General features: G+C 31.9%; 2 protein-coding genes across 3 annotated transcripts; both read left to right on the top strand.

Annotated features, from left to right (window-relative positions):
• The first annotated feature begins 4544 nt into the window (after nt 1-4544).
• Nucleotides 4545-9394, top strand: LOC111025675 (cathepsin B-like protease 2). The gene is made up of 11 exons (XM_022303575.2): nt 4545-4759; nt 5867-5920; nt 6357-6437; nt 6583-6739; nt 6856-6860; nt 6944-7018; nt 7117-7242; nt 7393-7611; nt 8688-8801; nt 8902-8937; nt 9031-9394. The coding sequence occupies exons 1-11, from the start codon at nt 4688-4690 to the stop codon at nt 9136-9138; spliced, it is 1047 nt and encodes a 348-aa protein (XP_022159267.1). The 5' UTR covers nt 4545-4687; the 3' UTR covers nt 9139-9394.
• A 3621-nt stretch (nt 9395-13015) lies between these two features.
• On the top strand, nt 13016-16577 carry LOC111025674 (pre-mRNA-splicing factor SLU7). 2 transcript variants are annotated; one of them, XM_088123734.1, is made up of 9 exons: nt 13017-13174; nt 13271-13340; nt 13498-13661; nt 13740-13852; nt 14495-14911; nt 15016-15562; nt 15783-15945; nt 16042-16165; nt 16261-16577. In XM_088123734.1, exons 2-6 carry the CDS (start codon nt 13325-13327, stop codon nt 15218-15220), a joined length of 915 nt encoding a protein of 304 aa, XP_087979860.1. In that variant the 5' UTR covers nt 13017-13174; nt 13271-13324; the 3' UTR covers nt 15221-15562; nt 15783-15945; nt 16042-16165; nt 16261-16577. The 2 variants fall into 2 exon arrangements, with proteins under 2 accessions (XP_087979861.1, XP_087979860.1); XM_088123735.1 differs by having other exon boundaries at nt 13016-13340; nt 15263-15562.
• Nucleotides 16578-16843: the final 266 nt, after the last annotated feature.

The following is a 16843-nucleotide window of genomic DNA, read 5'->3' on the forward strand; positions in this document are numbered from 1 at the left end:
GTAATTAGACTATTATTTTATATAAAATTGAATGTTTAGATACTCATTGGACAACTTTGTAAACAGGGGCTCGGGTTTTGGAGTCCCGTGCAGTGGGTGTCTCCTCGTTGTTCTTAGTTTCTCTGTTTTCTATTGTTACCGTCTTCGGCAACCTGTTTCCGATTCGTTTGCTTTTCACCATTGTTTTCGGTAGTTCGTTTTCTGCCGTTTACATTTTAAATATTTTAGGTTTATTTTTTTATTTCTGATTTTGTGGTATTTAAAAAGTATTCGATGATAATGTCATATATATTTGATTATGTAGGTTATTTGGTTTGTTTGTTAATTGTAGAGGGATATAGCCGTATATACTTTATAGTTCACATATAACTTATAGTTTATATAATCGGATATAGTTTATATCTCATATAAGTGTATGTTATAATGATTATAGTTTATAGCCGGATATAGTTCATATTTCCATATAAATGAAAATTTAGGCGATAAAATATATATACAAACACGTGTGTGTGCAGGACAAAAATGAAAAGGATGAAGCCGCAATACTCCATTGTTGTCTTACCTCATCAAGCCAGTGTTGGCTTTTTGGCCTTAATCTCAAATTAATTAATTTTAATTAATTAATTAATTAATGTTTTGATGATAACAAACTTAATTTTATTTATTGACATTTTTGTATTTTAAAGTGTCCACAGTGTAGAGCTCGTTACAACGATTCCAACGACTGTTAGATCATCCAAATCGGAGCTCAAACGGAGAAGTTACGATCGAGACAAATTGGAAGGAAAAATACCCGAGAAGATGATGTGGACAGTTCGTAAGCTGACAAGTGACAAGCTTCTTTTTAAAGTGTATATATATATATATATATTGAAAAAGAAAAGAAAAATATTAAAAAAAATAAATAAAAAAATTCAAAAAGAAAAAGTCAAAAGTTACCGTTGATAACTTTATTTAAAAAAAAAATGTCACTTCACATTAAATGCTGTCAGTTTAAAAAAAATAAAAAAAATTTTTTGAAAAGTTACCGTTTTCTCACACACACATATATATATATATATATTATTATTATTATTATTATAACCTGTCACATCACTTTTTTATATATATATTTTTTATTTTATTATTATTATTATTATTATATATTCTTAATTTATTTTTTTCAAAATTATCTCAACCCTTCATTCTTAATGATTAAGATCTAATGGTTTAAAATTAAACTTGATTTTTTTTACCATTTTCTTCCCTCTATTTAAACTAAACTTTTCATTCAAAATTATACAACAATTCTCTTATTCTCAATCCTCCATAACTTCAAAATTTTCATTTTACTAATCTCTCCAAGTTCTCAATTTTTCTTTCCATCTTATTTGTGAGAGAAATTTATTGTTGTGAGGATTGAAATTTTTGTGAGCTCAAATTTGTCTATTTACTATATTTGAGAGTTTGTACGTGTGTATTTCAAAATCTTCAACTCATTGTAACAGTGTGATCCTCACCGTGGAGAGGATCGTCTTTGCTCTTGTGAAGAGCAGTGTACCGATTTGACTCCTACCGTGGAAAGAGTCAAAATTTCAATTTACAACCCAAGAGGTGCTTGGGAAGTGGAATAGGACAGTTGTGCCAAACCACTATAAAAATTCCCGGTGTCAAATTTCTCTAACTCTCTCTCTTATTTATTTCCTCTAGGGTTGTCATACCGATCCAACAATTGGTATCAATCGTTGGATCGGTATGACAACCATAGAGGGGGTGAATAGGGTTTAATTAAAGTTTATAAACTTTTTACTACGGTGGGCCCAAATTTAAACAAATAAGTAAACTTTTTAGGAACAATTAATTTTATCACAATTTAAACAATAAATTAGAAATACAAACACCCTAATTAATATCACCACCCACATGATTCAAATATAAACATTGAGGATAAATATGAATAACAAATTCGAACAATTAATTTTATGCAATTTGTAATAAAGAAAATTAATTGCAAAAAATAAATAGAGTAGGGTTAGAAAAAATGACACCGGAAATTTTATAGTGGTTCGGCAACAACCGGCCTACTTCACTCCCCAAGCGTTTCTTGGGTATTCGATTAAGAAACTTTGACTCTTTCCACGGTAGTAGTCAAACCGGAATAAAGCCTTCTTTTTTCTCGGGAGCAAGAAGAAACCCGATCCTTTCCACGGTTCAAGATCAAACCGTTACAATGCTCTTTTTCGGACTCAAGAGCAACCCTTACAAAGGATATGGAAATTTGAGAATAAACTTACAAACTCTCTCAAAGAGTGAGTATACAAATATTTGCTCACAAATTTGTAAGAAAAAATTCTTACAAATAAAAGCCCTCAAATTGGCTAAAAGAAATAAAATTGGAAGCTCAAATATCTCTCAAATAAAAAATCTCCCTCAAGAATATAGAACAAAAATTGAAGCTTTGAAGAGAGATTAACAATGTAGAAATTTGGAGAGAAAATTGGGAGAGAATGAGTCGTATAAAATGTTGAAGGGAGTGAGGTTTAAATAGGTGAGGAAAAGTTGAAAATAAATTTGAAATCGAAATTGAATTTGGACCATTACGTCTTTAATGATTGAAAATCAAACGTTGAGATTTTAATTGAATAAAATAATAATTGATTTTGAAAATAAATAATTATAAAATAATAATAATAAAATATTATATATTATATATATATATATATAAACTTCAACGGCTATTTCCTCATTTCCCTTCACTTTTTTTTCTTTTTTTTTTTAAAACAAATGTCAAATCATTTCCCTTCACTTTTTTTCTTTTTTTTTTTAAAACAAATGTCAGATTTGACATGATATATATATATAATTATTTTTTCTTTCTTTCTGCAAGTTACCTAACGGTAACATCTTTCTTTTTTTCTTCTTTTTTTTCATTTTTTTTTTTTTCATTTCTTTATCTATTTCTTTTTTTCTTTGAAATTTCAGTTGCCACATGTCACCTTGTTGTTGGTTCACGTTCATGTCATACCATTCTTTCAACTTGTTTTCGTTGTAACTTTTTCTTTTGAGCTTCGATCTTGATAATTCAAAATCCGTTGGAATCCTTGTTTCTAGCTCTACGCTGTGAACTATTTAAACACTAAAATTATCAATAAATAAAATATATATTATCAATAAATCATATAATATGATTGAAGCTCATAATAAATTTATGCTTTATAACAATAATTCTTACACACCAAAAACAATTAATACTAAGTGTGTTTGTTATCATCAAAATACTAATTAATTAAATTAATTAACCGAGATTAAGGGTTAAAAAGCCAACAGCCAGCAAGTTTACTCTCCTAAAATATAGTGCTCTCCGACTTAGTGAGATTGAGCCAAATATTTTGAATTTAAAATGTATTGAAATGAGTAAAAAATTTGAATGAATGAAAAATATTTTATAATAAATTTCATTATTAAGGAGTAAATTAAGGAATTATGTGAAGAATTGATTTGAATCCTACACAATTTAATGTTTACAAAATCAAATTTGGAACATTAAATATTTTACATTTAAATAAAAAAAATTAATTATAATAAATATAAGTCCGATAAATAAGGACAAATTTGATATTTGAGAAAAGTTTTAAATCAAAAGATCTAAACCGGTAAAATTTGTAAATATTAGATATTTGTGAAAATAAGTTTCTAAAACATATCCCTCACTATAATTCCTTTTTTAAAGCAAAAATAAGAGTTAAAATCAAAATCTAATTTAAAAGTACACAAGTATAACTAAATAGTTTAATCAACTGTGAACACATGCATTAATTGGCACCTCTCTTTGCCCGAACGAATCCCCCACCCAGCTTGATGTACTAGAAAAAGTGGTAAAACTATTTCTATTTTTCCAAATTCCTATGGAGCATTTTTCATATAAAATTCCTAAAAAGAAAAATAAAAGTTATAGATCTATTATGATATATTTTTTTAAGGTTAAAATAATATTTTTTTCCCATTATAATTTAAAGTTAAAACTTAAAGTCTGAATAACCATTTCATTTCTCATTTTCTATTTTTAAAAATTAAGCATTACTTTGTTTTTTATATATAGTTTTTATAAATATTTAAAAGATCTAAGACAGTTTTTCATTTTTTAAAAAATGTAGTTTCCAAAAATATAGTTTTTTTTTTCTAAAATGTAGTTGATAATTTAAAAATATATGTACATATATATATATTTATTTTTTTTCGATATCATAATTCAAATATATTTTAAAGGCGAAAAATCCTTGAGAAATTGACGACGATAAAAAAAAATCATAAGTTTTCAAAATAGAAAGTAATAAACAAAAAAATAAAATAGCTATTAAACAAATGGCTAAAATAGTCAAAACGATATTTCTCAAAGAAAAAATAAAATAAAAAAGAAAAAGTTAATATCTTTATGGACATGTTTTTCATAAAGAGCAGAGCTAGACAAAATTGATTAGCCCGAGAAAGGGCTTATCTCGAAAGACGATTGGTGACCAATGGCAGCATTGCGTATGATCATGGAAGATGATGTCAAGTTGGACCTTGAAGCAAAGCCGAAGTTTGGATTCCTCCCAATTTCCAAATCTGAACTCTCCATTTTTTTCTCGGAACTGATTTCTTCCCATTTTTCCACATCCCCTCTCGCTTCGCCTTTCTCTCTGCTTCTGCCGTCCAAACCAGCAAGGAAATGGCGTCATCTCGCTTCTATTTTTCCCTCTCCTTGCTATTTTTCGCTGCCGTCTCCTCCTTCCATCATCAGGTAACGTTCCTAATTCTCAACATCCGTTTCGAGCTCTGGAATCTGCACTTTTCTTGTATCGTAGCTCTTGAACTTGTTGAAATTGTAACGGAAGTTCTCTTGATTTCCAATCTTGTTCTGGCGTATTCGAGTGGATCCATAAACTAGTTTTAAAAAGAAAGAGTAAGGATATGGATGAAATATGCAATTAGATTCCGATGATAGTAATTAATTGTGTTTGGGGTTTACGTAGACTCACAAGTCATAATTGCTGTTATAATATTAATCGAGAATCGGACATGGTTGCTTGTTACCCAATTCCTGTTTTCAATTATTTTTTACATATGTGGAGTTTTACCTTTCAACAAACCTCAACGAAATAGGATCCTGCAGATCCATGGGAATATATGAAAATTAGTCACTCATACACGTACGTTTATTCAATTTCCTTCTATACTAAAAATGAAGAACACTTGGCTCTGCCTGTCCAGAGAATTAACTGAAAATTTTCACCACCTAGCAACTTCAATGATGAGTACGCTGTCTTACATAAGTTTTTCCTCCTTACTCTTGTTAATTATTGAATTTGAGTAATTTGCTATAATTGCCGTAAAATGTTGATTTTTAGCCATATCATTGCATTTCATGTGAAGGTATTGCACTTGTGTCGTTGATTAATCAGGTTAATTCGTTTGATTACAAGCAGCGATTCAAGAGTCGGTAGGACAACTTTAAAGCCTTCATATCAACTTCTTGTTATTTTATTTATTTTTTTTAAAAAATTCTATCCAATATAGAGAAATCCTTCACAAGTACTTTTGAAGGACTGGATAGAGATGCCAATGAATTCTTAGAAGTCTCTTACTATGTATCTTCTGGTTGGGCTTATTTGTATAAGATTTCTTCTTTTTTGTTGTGATTTTTGTCTTCTACCGTTGTTAATATGATGGCCTTTTTATTTATAATCTTTTCTAGCTCCTGTTTGTGGACTTTCCTCATGGCCGCACACAGTAGTTGTAAAAGTTCTTGTTTGTATATATATTCATTTGTTATAGAAAAAAAGGGTTAGAAAATCTTCCCAATCCTTTTAGTTGTTGTTAAACATATTGCGTGATCTATTGTTATCAGGTTTATGCAGAGGAACAAGTTCTAAAGTTCAAACTCAATGCTGATATTCTTCAGGTACTACTTTCTGTTTCCGCAACATTGACAATTAAGCAATATGGATTTCAGTGGTCAAAAGATAGTGACACTCGTCACACTCCTTTATCTGCTTAACCCAATTCATTGACAATGACTTTTGGACGGTTTGAATGGCTGAAATAGTTTGATTGAGCAGAAAAGATGTATAACCATTTAAATAACAATTTCGCTCCTGGGTCCCTTTGGATCTTTATTTTTAAAACCTTAAATCGTGTCATCTGAATTGAAATGCATCTATATATACTTGTGTTGCTCTAAAAGTTTCATTTTAGTCAAGTTTTTGTTTAACCTTATCATTTTTTCAAATTTTACTGATTAATGACATTAATATTGTACTAACTCTTAAATCTAAGGGTGAATATTAATTTAAAATTTGGAACACCCCTAATGATTTTTATGATGTCTTGTCTTTCAGGAGTCAATCGTTAAGCAGGTCAACGAACACCCACAGGCTGGTTGGAAAGCTACCATGAATCCACGTTTTTCGAACTATTCTGTAAGTTTCAACTTGCTTTGCGTTATCGGTAATTCTATGTTTATGGCTGGAATTTGACTGCTTTTTTCCCTGAACGTCCTAAGCATTTTCTTATTTTAATTATCGTAAGAACTCCTTTTTTGATGCTGCATTGTTTATCGTGCAGGTTAGCCAATTCAAGTACCTGCTTGGTGTCAAACAAACTCCTGAAGAGGATTTAAGAAGTACTCATGTTGTATCCCATCCCAAGTCGTTAAAGTTGCCAACAAACTTTGATGCAAGAGAAGCTTGGCCTCAGTGTAGCTCCATTGGAACAATTCTAGGTTAATTACTTCATCTCATTTAAACTGATTTAGAATACGGATTATTTTCATAAACAAAACATGCTGATGCTTTTCCATCTGCGAATGTCAAATGCTGGATAAATTTCCTCACAAAGATCAGGTAATTATTTTCCATTGATTTTTAAAATCTTCCTCTTCAGTATTATGATTTATGGAAATCCTCAGCGCGTCTTTACGTTTTAGGGGCACTGTGGCTCTTGCTGGGCATTTGGTGCTGTTGAATCACTTTCAGATCGCTTTTGCATTCATTTTGACATGGTTTGCCAACTAAACTGATTTCTTGTTCAATATTAATGTGTAATTACCCAAATTTTATTTTCGTACTTTTTGGTAATTAAATATAATATTTGTTTCAGAACATTTCTCTGTCTGTTAATGATCTTTTGGCATGCTGCGGCTTCATGTGTGGTGACGGCTGTGATGGTGGTTACCCAATTTCTGCATGGAGATACTTTGTTCGCCATGGAGTTGTTACTGAGCAGGTAAAATGAATCTACTTGGAGAATGACACTCCATGTATAACTTAAAGCTCTTCATGTGGTATTTTCTTGTTCCTGTCTTAACATATGGCTCTTAAATTATGTCCTTTTGCTGTTGATGAATGCTGTAAATAACCATCTGAGACCTTGCAGTGTGATCCATATTTTGACAATACTGGTTGTTCCCACCCTGGTTGTGAACCTTCATATCCTACTCCCAGATGTGTCAAGAAGTGTGTAGATAAGAACCAGCTTTGGAGTAGGTCAAAGCACTATGGTGTCAATGCTTACAGGGTGACAAAGGATACCTATGATATCATGGCAGAAGTTTATAAGAATGGACCAGTCGAAGTTGCCTTCACAGTGTACGAGGTAAGCGAAACCTCTTGCTTTTTCCACTTGGTTGAATGCGCCCAAACTTTTGGATAAATCTTCTGTAGTTCATTTCTTTACTGCCTTCCTACTTAAAGGACAAGTATACATGCTTTAGAGCCAAAGTTTACATAATAATAACTGGAAGGCTCGACAATGCTGATCATAATAACAATTTAGAAGAACGTTATAGGGCCATAATTTTATTGAAGACTTCCAAATTACATGTAACTTATTGTTAATTATGTTAGATAGTCAATCTACTATTTTATACGTATGACTTGTTTGTTTTTATTATAGGAAGTGTTTTTTCTAGTTGGATTAAAACATTGCTTTTACTCACTGAAACATACACTAGTTCTTATGTGTCTTACAAAGATCTGTATATTCTAATCTAAGAGGACTGCTTAATAAACACCTAATCTTTTCTATACCAGACAATGTATGCTAACCTCACACAAATGGTTTCATATTGAATCCAAGAAAACACATTTTATGTTGCCTTCTGACTTGCGGTCATTAGTGCTAGAGGCCCAATCCATGGTCTTAAAAATCTACCAAAGTTGGCTATACGGAAAAGGCTGAATATGAAGGCCAAAATGGATTGCATCTTTTAAGTAGCAAATAGTTTTCAGCTGGGCGATAATCTACAAATCTTTGGTCCTTTATATTTTTGACATTCCTTCTCGAGAGTTTTGTGAAAGAAATCTTAAAATGTTACATAAGTAAATATAATTGGCTATCAATATCCCATACCTTGCAATTAGTTGTAAAAGCAATGAATAGCAGGCCTTTTGAAGATAAAAAATGTTTTGGAGAGCCTTTTGTTTGAATGTACATCACAGAGCCTCTTGGTAGACCACAGACAACCACAAAAAGTTCTTTTGTAGTTATAGCCTACAAATTATTATGAAGGATTGAAAAGCTGTAATTGTTTAGTTCTCAGGAGGAGTCACCTCCACCCTGCCTCTAGGCTGTGACCGTGTTGCGCCTCTTTTGAATATATTAACTTTGTCTTCTATCAAAAAAAATAATAATAAAGTTGTAAAAGTAATGCCTCTTATACTGATTTACAGGATTTTGCTCACTATAAATCTGGGGTATACAAACATATCACTGGTGATGTAATGGGAGGGCATGCTGTGAAGCTTATTGGATGGGGAACAACGGATGATGGAGAGGATTATTGGGTCTGTTGACACCCCCCCACCCTTATCTTCTAACTTGTAAGATCTTAATCCCCAAGTTTGCGAGGATATTACGTTAATCGCGTTCATTTTCCCGTTGCAGCTTTTGGCAAATCAGTGGAACAGAGGCTGGGGCGATGTAAGCAAAAGCTTTGATGACATTTTTTGTGTTCCTCAAGATTTTGTTGCACTAAAGATGGTTAAACTATATGCACTTGAATTTTGTTTGTAGGATGGCTACTTCAAGATAAAAAGAGGAACAAATGAGTGTGGAATTGAGGAAGACGTTGTTGCTGGTTTGCCCTCAGCCAGAAATATTGCATGGGAGGCTGCCATCTGAGCCAGATTGTTGCTGTTTCACAAGCAAGTATTTGCCAAACCAAAGATATAAAATAGTGAGTATTTGTGTTACTTTTGGCTTTGGATCAGAACTATTTATGCATATGAAGTTGATAAATATGGCTAAATGCTTTGCTGGATTTGTTAAGTATTTGTATTGCATCTTCAACCAGTAGTGGAAACATGATGTTTGGAAAGAGGTATTAATCAAATTATGTGTTAGTATTCTTGCAGAATAAAAGCTTTTTTATTTTTTATTTTTTTATTATTATTATTATTTTTTTAGAAAAGCGAAGTTTACGAGGTGGGAGGACTTTTTTCTTTTCTCCTTTTAATGTTAAAGAACTCTTAGTGCATGTGAAGATAATAACCTTTAATGATATTAGAACTTCTACGACACAAAAATACTCCAACTTTGAATTCAAGTTGTATTAAAAAATGAAGGATAATTTTGTCTAAAACAAGTTTTTTCCACCTCCACTCTTTTATATAGATATAGATTATAATCTCTACGACACAAAAGAACTCAAACTTTGAATTCAAGTTGTATTAACTCTTTTTTTTTTGTTGGTATTAATACTAGTATATTGTACAATGTTTTCTCTCAATGAGTAGTGTTTAGAAGAATGATATTTCCGGCCGCCTACAGATTTGACAGTTATATTTTGAAAAAGGGGAAAAAGTTTCTCCCTTTTTTATCACATTCTCGGGAAAATGGACAAAATAAGCATTCTATAGGGCCCTTTTAAGTTTTTTAATCATTCTTTTCAAAACACAAGTTTTATAGGCATTTGCTGATATCACTTTCACACCAAATGACCCTCACTACCCGTGCACTAATATTTTAGACTTCCCTCCTGATTTCCTCCCTCTACCTCCGTCCCCCTCTTTTTCCAGATTTTTTTTTTCTTATTGTTTTTCATTATTCTCTTTTCCTCCTCAGCAAAATTTTTTTTTCTCATTATCTTCTAAAATTTTCTTGGAGTTTCTCTTTTTCTTATTCCATTTTTCTGTATTTTTTCTAATTACTATTATTCCATTTCTTCTTTACTGACCACAAAAAGCAATTTACTTTAAAAAAACCCTAAATCTTTCAGCTTTTTTTTTAAAAACTAGCAGCCTCCATGGTTCCCGTGACTTCGCTGACGACAGCTTCATCAAAGCCGATGAAGGAAGTCATTCGCCGAAGAAAGAAGCTCAGTGGAGAGCGAGAGAGCGAGATCGAGGGTGAGCGAGAGAGAGATCGAGGGTGAGTGAGAGAGAGATCGATGGTGAGGGTGAGCGAGAGAGAATTGAGGGAATCTAAAAATAATATTTTTAATGAGATTGTTTTTTTTATAGTATCTAAAAATTAATTTTGAATTAATGTTTATCAAATCAAATTAATTTTGAGAAAAACGGAATCTCAATATTAATTCAAATTGTTTCCCGAAATCTCTCATCAATCTCCTTAAATCTCTCATAGTTTTAATTATAATTGAATTTCAAATCCCCAATTTTACTTTTCAAATCCTCCAATTTTTCAAATTTGAATTAAATTTCAAATTTGAATACTTTTTTTGTAATTAGATTTTAAATTGATATTTTCATTTGATTAAATTTTAAATTAGGAATGAAAGAGATGAAATCAAAATGAGGGGTTTTTAATTCAATCTTAATTAAAACTAGGTTGGGAGATTTAATGAGATTGAGAATAGATTTCCTCGCTCAACCTCGCTCCCCCATTCCTCTTCCACTGATCTTCTTTCTTCAGCGAACGACCTCCTTCGTTGGCTTTGGAGGAGAGGGAGGTCATTTGTCAAAGTTGGTGATGTCAGCAGTGATTAGAAAACTTGTGTTTCGTCGGCTTTGGAGGAGAGGGAGGTCATTTGTCAAGATTCGATTAAAAAACTTAAAGACCATTTTCCCACATTCTCCCACTGTGGAAGAATATAGGGAAGTATCTTCCTCTTTTTTTTTTTTCCCTCAATTAAGTCATTGAAATTTTAGAATTACATTTACTTAGTTCTGTATTTTTAAAATTTTCTAATATGTCTCTAGTTGTAAATTAAGTATTTATCTTTTTACATTTCGTTAAACTAACATAATTAACCTCATGTAATTATTAGACAAAATTATAAAAGAATTAATTGGTTTCACGATTAAATTTATAATTTAATATTATTCAAAGGCTTTACTTAATTAATAAAAGAATTAACTGGAATGACTTTTCAAAAAAAAAAAAGAAGAAGAAAAAAGGAACTGGAATGATCTTTGAATCCCCTTCTTCTTTTATCGCCATTCCTTATTTTTTTTCATTGATGCCACACAGTCTCCTCACTTTTCTACAAAATCTTGTTGCCGCCATCATCACTGAACTTCAGGTGCTTGTTGGCACCAAACGCGGAAAATATGCATCAAGATCTTGAAAATTACTAAAATTTCCATATTTCTTTAAAAAATAGCAAAATTCCTTACAATTTACCAGCAAAATCTTTCGCATTAAATATCACAATCTCTTTTAATTGTTGGAGAAATATGCATAGAAAACCTAAGGAAACACAAAATTAAAAATCCGAACTGTGGCCATTCAAATAGTCATATATAAAGTTACGTCTTTTTTACATAACGTTTACAAAAAAACGTACCAGTTCAAAGTTGTGATTATTCAATTTTAACAAAAATAATTTTATTCAAAAAATTCCAACACTAATTTATTATGAAAAAATCTCTAAACCCAATCTAAAATAGCATAAGTATGAAGATTATAATTTGCAATTTGTTTGAGTTCCGCCGTAACTTTTTTTTATCCATTTTACTTTTGCCTTTATAAAATTACTAAAATATCCATGTTTTCTTTAAAAGTAAAATTCACTACCATTTTGATTCCCTCCATAAATCTTTTACCTTAAACATCACAATAAAAAATCTTAACTTTTAATTTAAAGAATCAATTACAAATTAGAAAAAAATCTCAATTTGAAAAATCTAAGTACTATTTTAATATGAAAAAATCTACAAAAAAATGACAAAGTCTCTAAAAAAATTGGTTGAAATTACAAAATGGAATGATTAAATATTTAATTAAAATCGAATTTCCATAATCCCAATTTAAAAGCGCATAAGTGTGAAGACAATTTAAAATTTGTAATTTGCTTCCGTAACTTTCTTTTTTATCCCTTTTTACTTTTGCCTTGGTAAAATTACTAAAATATCCATATTTTTTTTAAAGTAAAATTCTCTACAATTTAGATTCCCTCAATAAATCTTTCACCTTAAACATCACAATTATTTTTTAATTTAAATCTAATATGAAAAAATCTTAACCTTTTAATTTAAAGAATCAATTACAAATTACAAAAAATATCAATTTGAAAAATGTAAGGACTATTTTAATATGAAAAAATCTAAAAAAATGTTGAAAAAATCTCTAAAAAAATTTGTTGAAATTACAAAAGGGAATGATTAAATATTTAATTAAAATCGAATTTCCATGATCCCAATCTAAAATTGAATAATTTGAAGATTACAATTTGCAATTTGCAATTGGTTCGTGACTCCTCCCTAATTTATTTTTGATCCCTTTTGCAAAATTACTAAAATAGTCATGTTTCTTAAAGAAAAAGCAAAATTTTGTACAATTTTGATTTCCTCCATAAATGGTACATCACAATCTTCTTTTTATTTAAATCTAATATGAAAAAATCTTAACCTTTTTAATTTAAAGAATCAATTACAAAATTTTGAAATTTGAAAAATCAAGTACTAATTTAAAAATGGAAAAAATCTTAAAAAAAAAAACTGTTCAAATTACAAAATGGAATGATTAAATATTTAATTAAAATCGTGCCATTATCCCAATTTAAAATGGCATAATCCGAAATCCCAATCTAAAATTGCATAAAGTGGGAAACCCTAATCTAAACTCAGTAAAATCTTAAAAGAATCTTGGATTTCGAAACCCTAATCGCAAACATCTCCCCAATTCCTCCTTGACCGACAGCTATTCAAGCGACTCCCACGGCACACTGAGGCGACGGCGGCGAACTTCTTCTTCGGTAACTGACGGCGGCGAACTTCTTCTTCGATAACCTACGGCTAACCGTTGCCACGACTATATCACTGACCTTCGTCTTCTCGTCTTCGTTGGCTAGGGTTCACGATAACTTCGGCGTTTCTCTCCAATATCCCTTCTGTTCCTGTTGAAGATGGCTACTGCATCAGGTATTATTTCCAATGCGACAATTTTACCTAAAAAATTACGTATCGTAGGAATGTAGGATTATGAACATAGTCTCACCTTTCTTGTTCGCCCGTGTTTTGTGGTTTGTGCATTATTGAACCAAAGCCAATTCTGGATGTCCTTAATATTTTTTTGCAGGTGCTTTCAAATCTAGGGAGGATCATCGCAAGCAACTTGAATTGGAGGAAGCACGTAAAGCAGGGCTTGCGCCGGCTGAGGTTGATGAAGATGGGAAAGAAATCAACCCTCATATTCCTCAATATATGTCCTCTGCACCTTGGTATCTTAATGCTGAGAGACCAGTAAGTTTCTCTCTCTTCCCCACTTTCTAGATTTTATGTTGGTTCATGATGATTTAAGTTGTTTTGATTTTATTCCAGAGTTTAAAACATCAAAGGAAATGGAAATCAGATCCGAATTATACAAAATCTTGGTATGATAGAGGCGCAAAAATACATCAGGCAGACAAGTACAGGAAGGGTGCATGTGAAAAGTAAGTCGGATGAATCTCTCCTTGTTCACCGTTATGTGTACTCCTCGGCCTATGGCTCTTGGCATGGACGTGTGCATAGTTCATTCATAATCATGGGATTGTGACTGTACCAGAAACTCATTTACAATTTTAAGGTTTGAGAATGGATCATGTACTAGGCACGTGTTTTTTTGTCCAAAAAAGCTAGTTATTTAGACTGCTCTATGTCTTGTAGTCCACTTGCTAGAATGTTAGGCTTTAAATTTAATTATTTTTAAGATATTTTGTTGTTTGATTTCCTTCTATGCACGAGGATGTAGCTTAAATTGGTCATGGTGTCACTGAACTTGTAAACTTTAAATGAATATCAATTTATGAACTTTGGTTGATATATATGCGCTTTTGCTTTTGGATGGAATGGAATGAATATATTGGAGATGAGTATTCTTTACATTATGGAGTAATAATACAGGTCTAAAGTATAATAGGTTTGGAGCTATAATCTTAACTCGGTTTAGGGGTTTTGTGGTGATATATGCAGTGGAAATTCCCTTTATATTAATCTTTCTCACCTATCGTTTATAATATTTTTCAAGCATATCCTGTTATTTAATTTAGCTTCCTTGTGACTTATATGTCGCGTATATTCTATTGCTTGTCCAGTTGTGGAGCAATGACACATGATGCAAAGTCATGCATGGAAAGGCCCCGAAAGAAAGCAGCGAAATGGACAAACATGCACATAGCACCAGATGAGAAGATCGAGACGTTTGAACTAGATTATGATGGAAAAAGAGATCGTTGGAATGGTTATGAACCAGCAACCTATGGTCGTGTCATTGAGAGTTATGAAGCTAGAGATGAAGCAAGGAGAAAATTTTTGAAAGAACAACAACTTAAAGAATTGGAAGGGAAAAATAATAAGCAGAGTGAGGATGCTGCTGAAGTTAGTGATGAAGATGAGGATGAAGATGATTTGAAGATTGACGAGGCAAAGGTTGACGAAAGTAAACAAATGGACTTTGCAAAAGTTGAGAAGCGTATTCGCACGATGGGTGGTGGAAGCACAGGAACTGTAAGGTATGTCTTGTAATGTTTTTATGTTTGTTTATCCATTTATGTCTGCCCTGCTTAGCTCTTTTCTAGAACTTCTGAATGCTGCTAATTATTTCTTCACATCTTAGGAACTTGCGTATTCGAGAGCATACAGCAAAATATCTTTTAAATCTTGATGTCAATTCAGCGCATTATGATCCCAAAACTCGGTCCATGCGGGAAGATCCTCTTCCTGATGCTGATCCAAATGAGAAATTTTATGGAGCAAGCATCGGAACATGGGATCACAAAGTTTCTATTTGCTCTAAATTTCAACAAAGTAATAGTTATTAATGTAGCATGAATCTAATATATCGATCATCTTTGTTATAATAGGGTGATAAGCAAAACAGAATCAGTGGGCAGGCTTTGGATTTCAAGCAACTCAATGTGCATGCTTTGGTAGCATATGACAATGGTCAAGATATCCATCTGCAAGTTGCTCCATCACAAGCTGAACTTCTATATAAGAACTACAACGTTATTAAAGAGAAGTTGAAGTTACATACAAAGGATGCTATTATGGAGAAGTATGGGAATGTGGCTGCCGAGGAAAATCTGCCTCAGGAACTTTTACTGGGACAGAGTGAGAGGCAAGTTGAATATGACCGTGCTGGCAGAATTGTTAGAGGCCTGGTATTAAATCTATCTATCTGAACACATTCTTTTTATGTCCCTTCCCAAAGAATTACTTCACTGTCAATTTGTTAGGATGAATATTTAATCGACCTTGAGTTATTACCTTGTTTTGTTTTGCCGTTGTATCCATCCTGTCACATGTTTGCTACTTCTGCTGAATATTTATACCTGGAAATAATTAGTCTTTTGAATGTATTTTATTTTCTGTATCACGAAGATGATTTTCTGAAACATAACAAGCCGAGTGAGGATGTTGAAGTTAGTGATGAAGATGATTTGAAGGTTGACGAGGCAAAGGTTGACGAAAGCAAACAAATGGACTTTGCAAAAGTTGAGAAGCGTGTTCGTACGAGGGGTGGTGGAAGCACGGGAACTGTAAGGTATGTCTTGTAATATTTTTATGTTTATTTATCCATTTATGTCTCTCCTGCTTGGCTCTTTCGAGAACTTTTGAAAATTATTTCCTCACGTTTTAGGAACTTGTGTATTCAAGAGGATACAGCAAAATGTGTTTTAAATCTTGATGTCAATTCTGTGGATTATGATCCCGAAAACTCAGTCCATGCGTGAAGATCTGATCCAAACGAGAAATTTTATGGAGTAAGTATCAGAACCTGGGATCACAGAGTTTCTATTTGCTCTAAATTTAAAAAAAGGAATCTAATATGTCGATCATCTTTGTTAAACCAAAACAGAATCAGTGGGCAAGGTCTGGATTTCAAGAAACTCAATGTGCATGCATTTGACAAAGGTGAAGATATCCATGTGCAAGCTGCTTCATCACAAGCTGAACTTGTCTATTTTTGTTTGTTCATGGGTGCATGTGGATTGGGGGAGTGAGTCAAAGTGGATAAGAAAATGTCTGTTACAATTTTGTTACAATTTTGAAAATGCATGTTTGATTGGCTGTATTAGCCATTATGTTAGGATCCGGTGATCCACTTTTGGAAAAATATGTCTATGATATTGTGAAGTTTTTGACAATAAATGTATCTCTAAAATTTATCATTCATTAGGCCTATCCAATAATACTTTGTTTTAACAATGTTATTTCTGGATTTCTCTAAGGGGCCGTTTGGTTGGAATTTCAAAAAGTTAGTAAGTTGCCTGCGAGTCAAAGATAATTGATAATTGTGTTTGGTTCTATATTTGTTTGGGATTGAGATGCCTGATATTAAAATAACTGTGTTTCTGTATGTTTATGCTGTCCGATTACTCTAGATATATGATTTTTTTGTCAATCTAAACATTGATTAATAACTAATTAAATTTAATTAA

Source organism: Momordica charantia (genome assembly GCF_013281855.1).
Source record: "Momordica charantia cultivar OHB3-1 chromosome 5 unlocalized genomic scaffold, Mcharantia_2.0 BLBB01000005.1, whole genome shotgun sequence".
NCBI classification, from domain to species: Eukaryota; Viridiplantae; Streptophyta; class Magnoliopsida; order Cucurbitales; family Cucurbitaceae; genus Momordica; species Momordica charantia.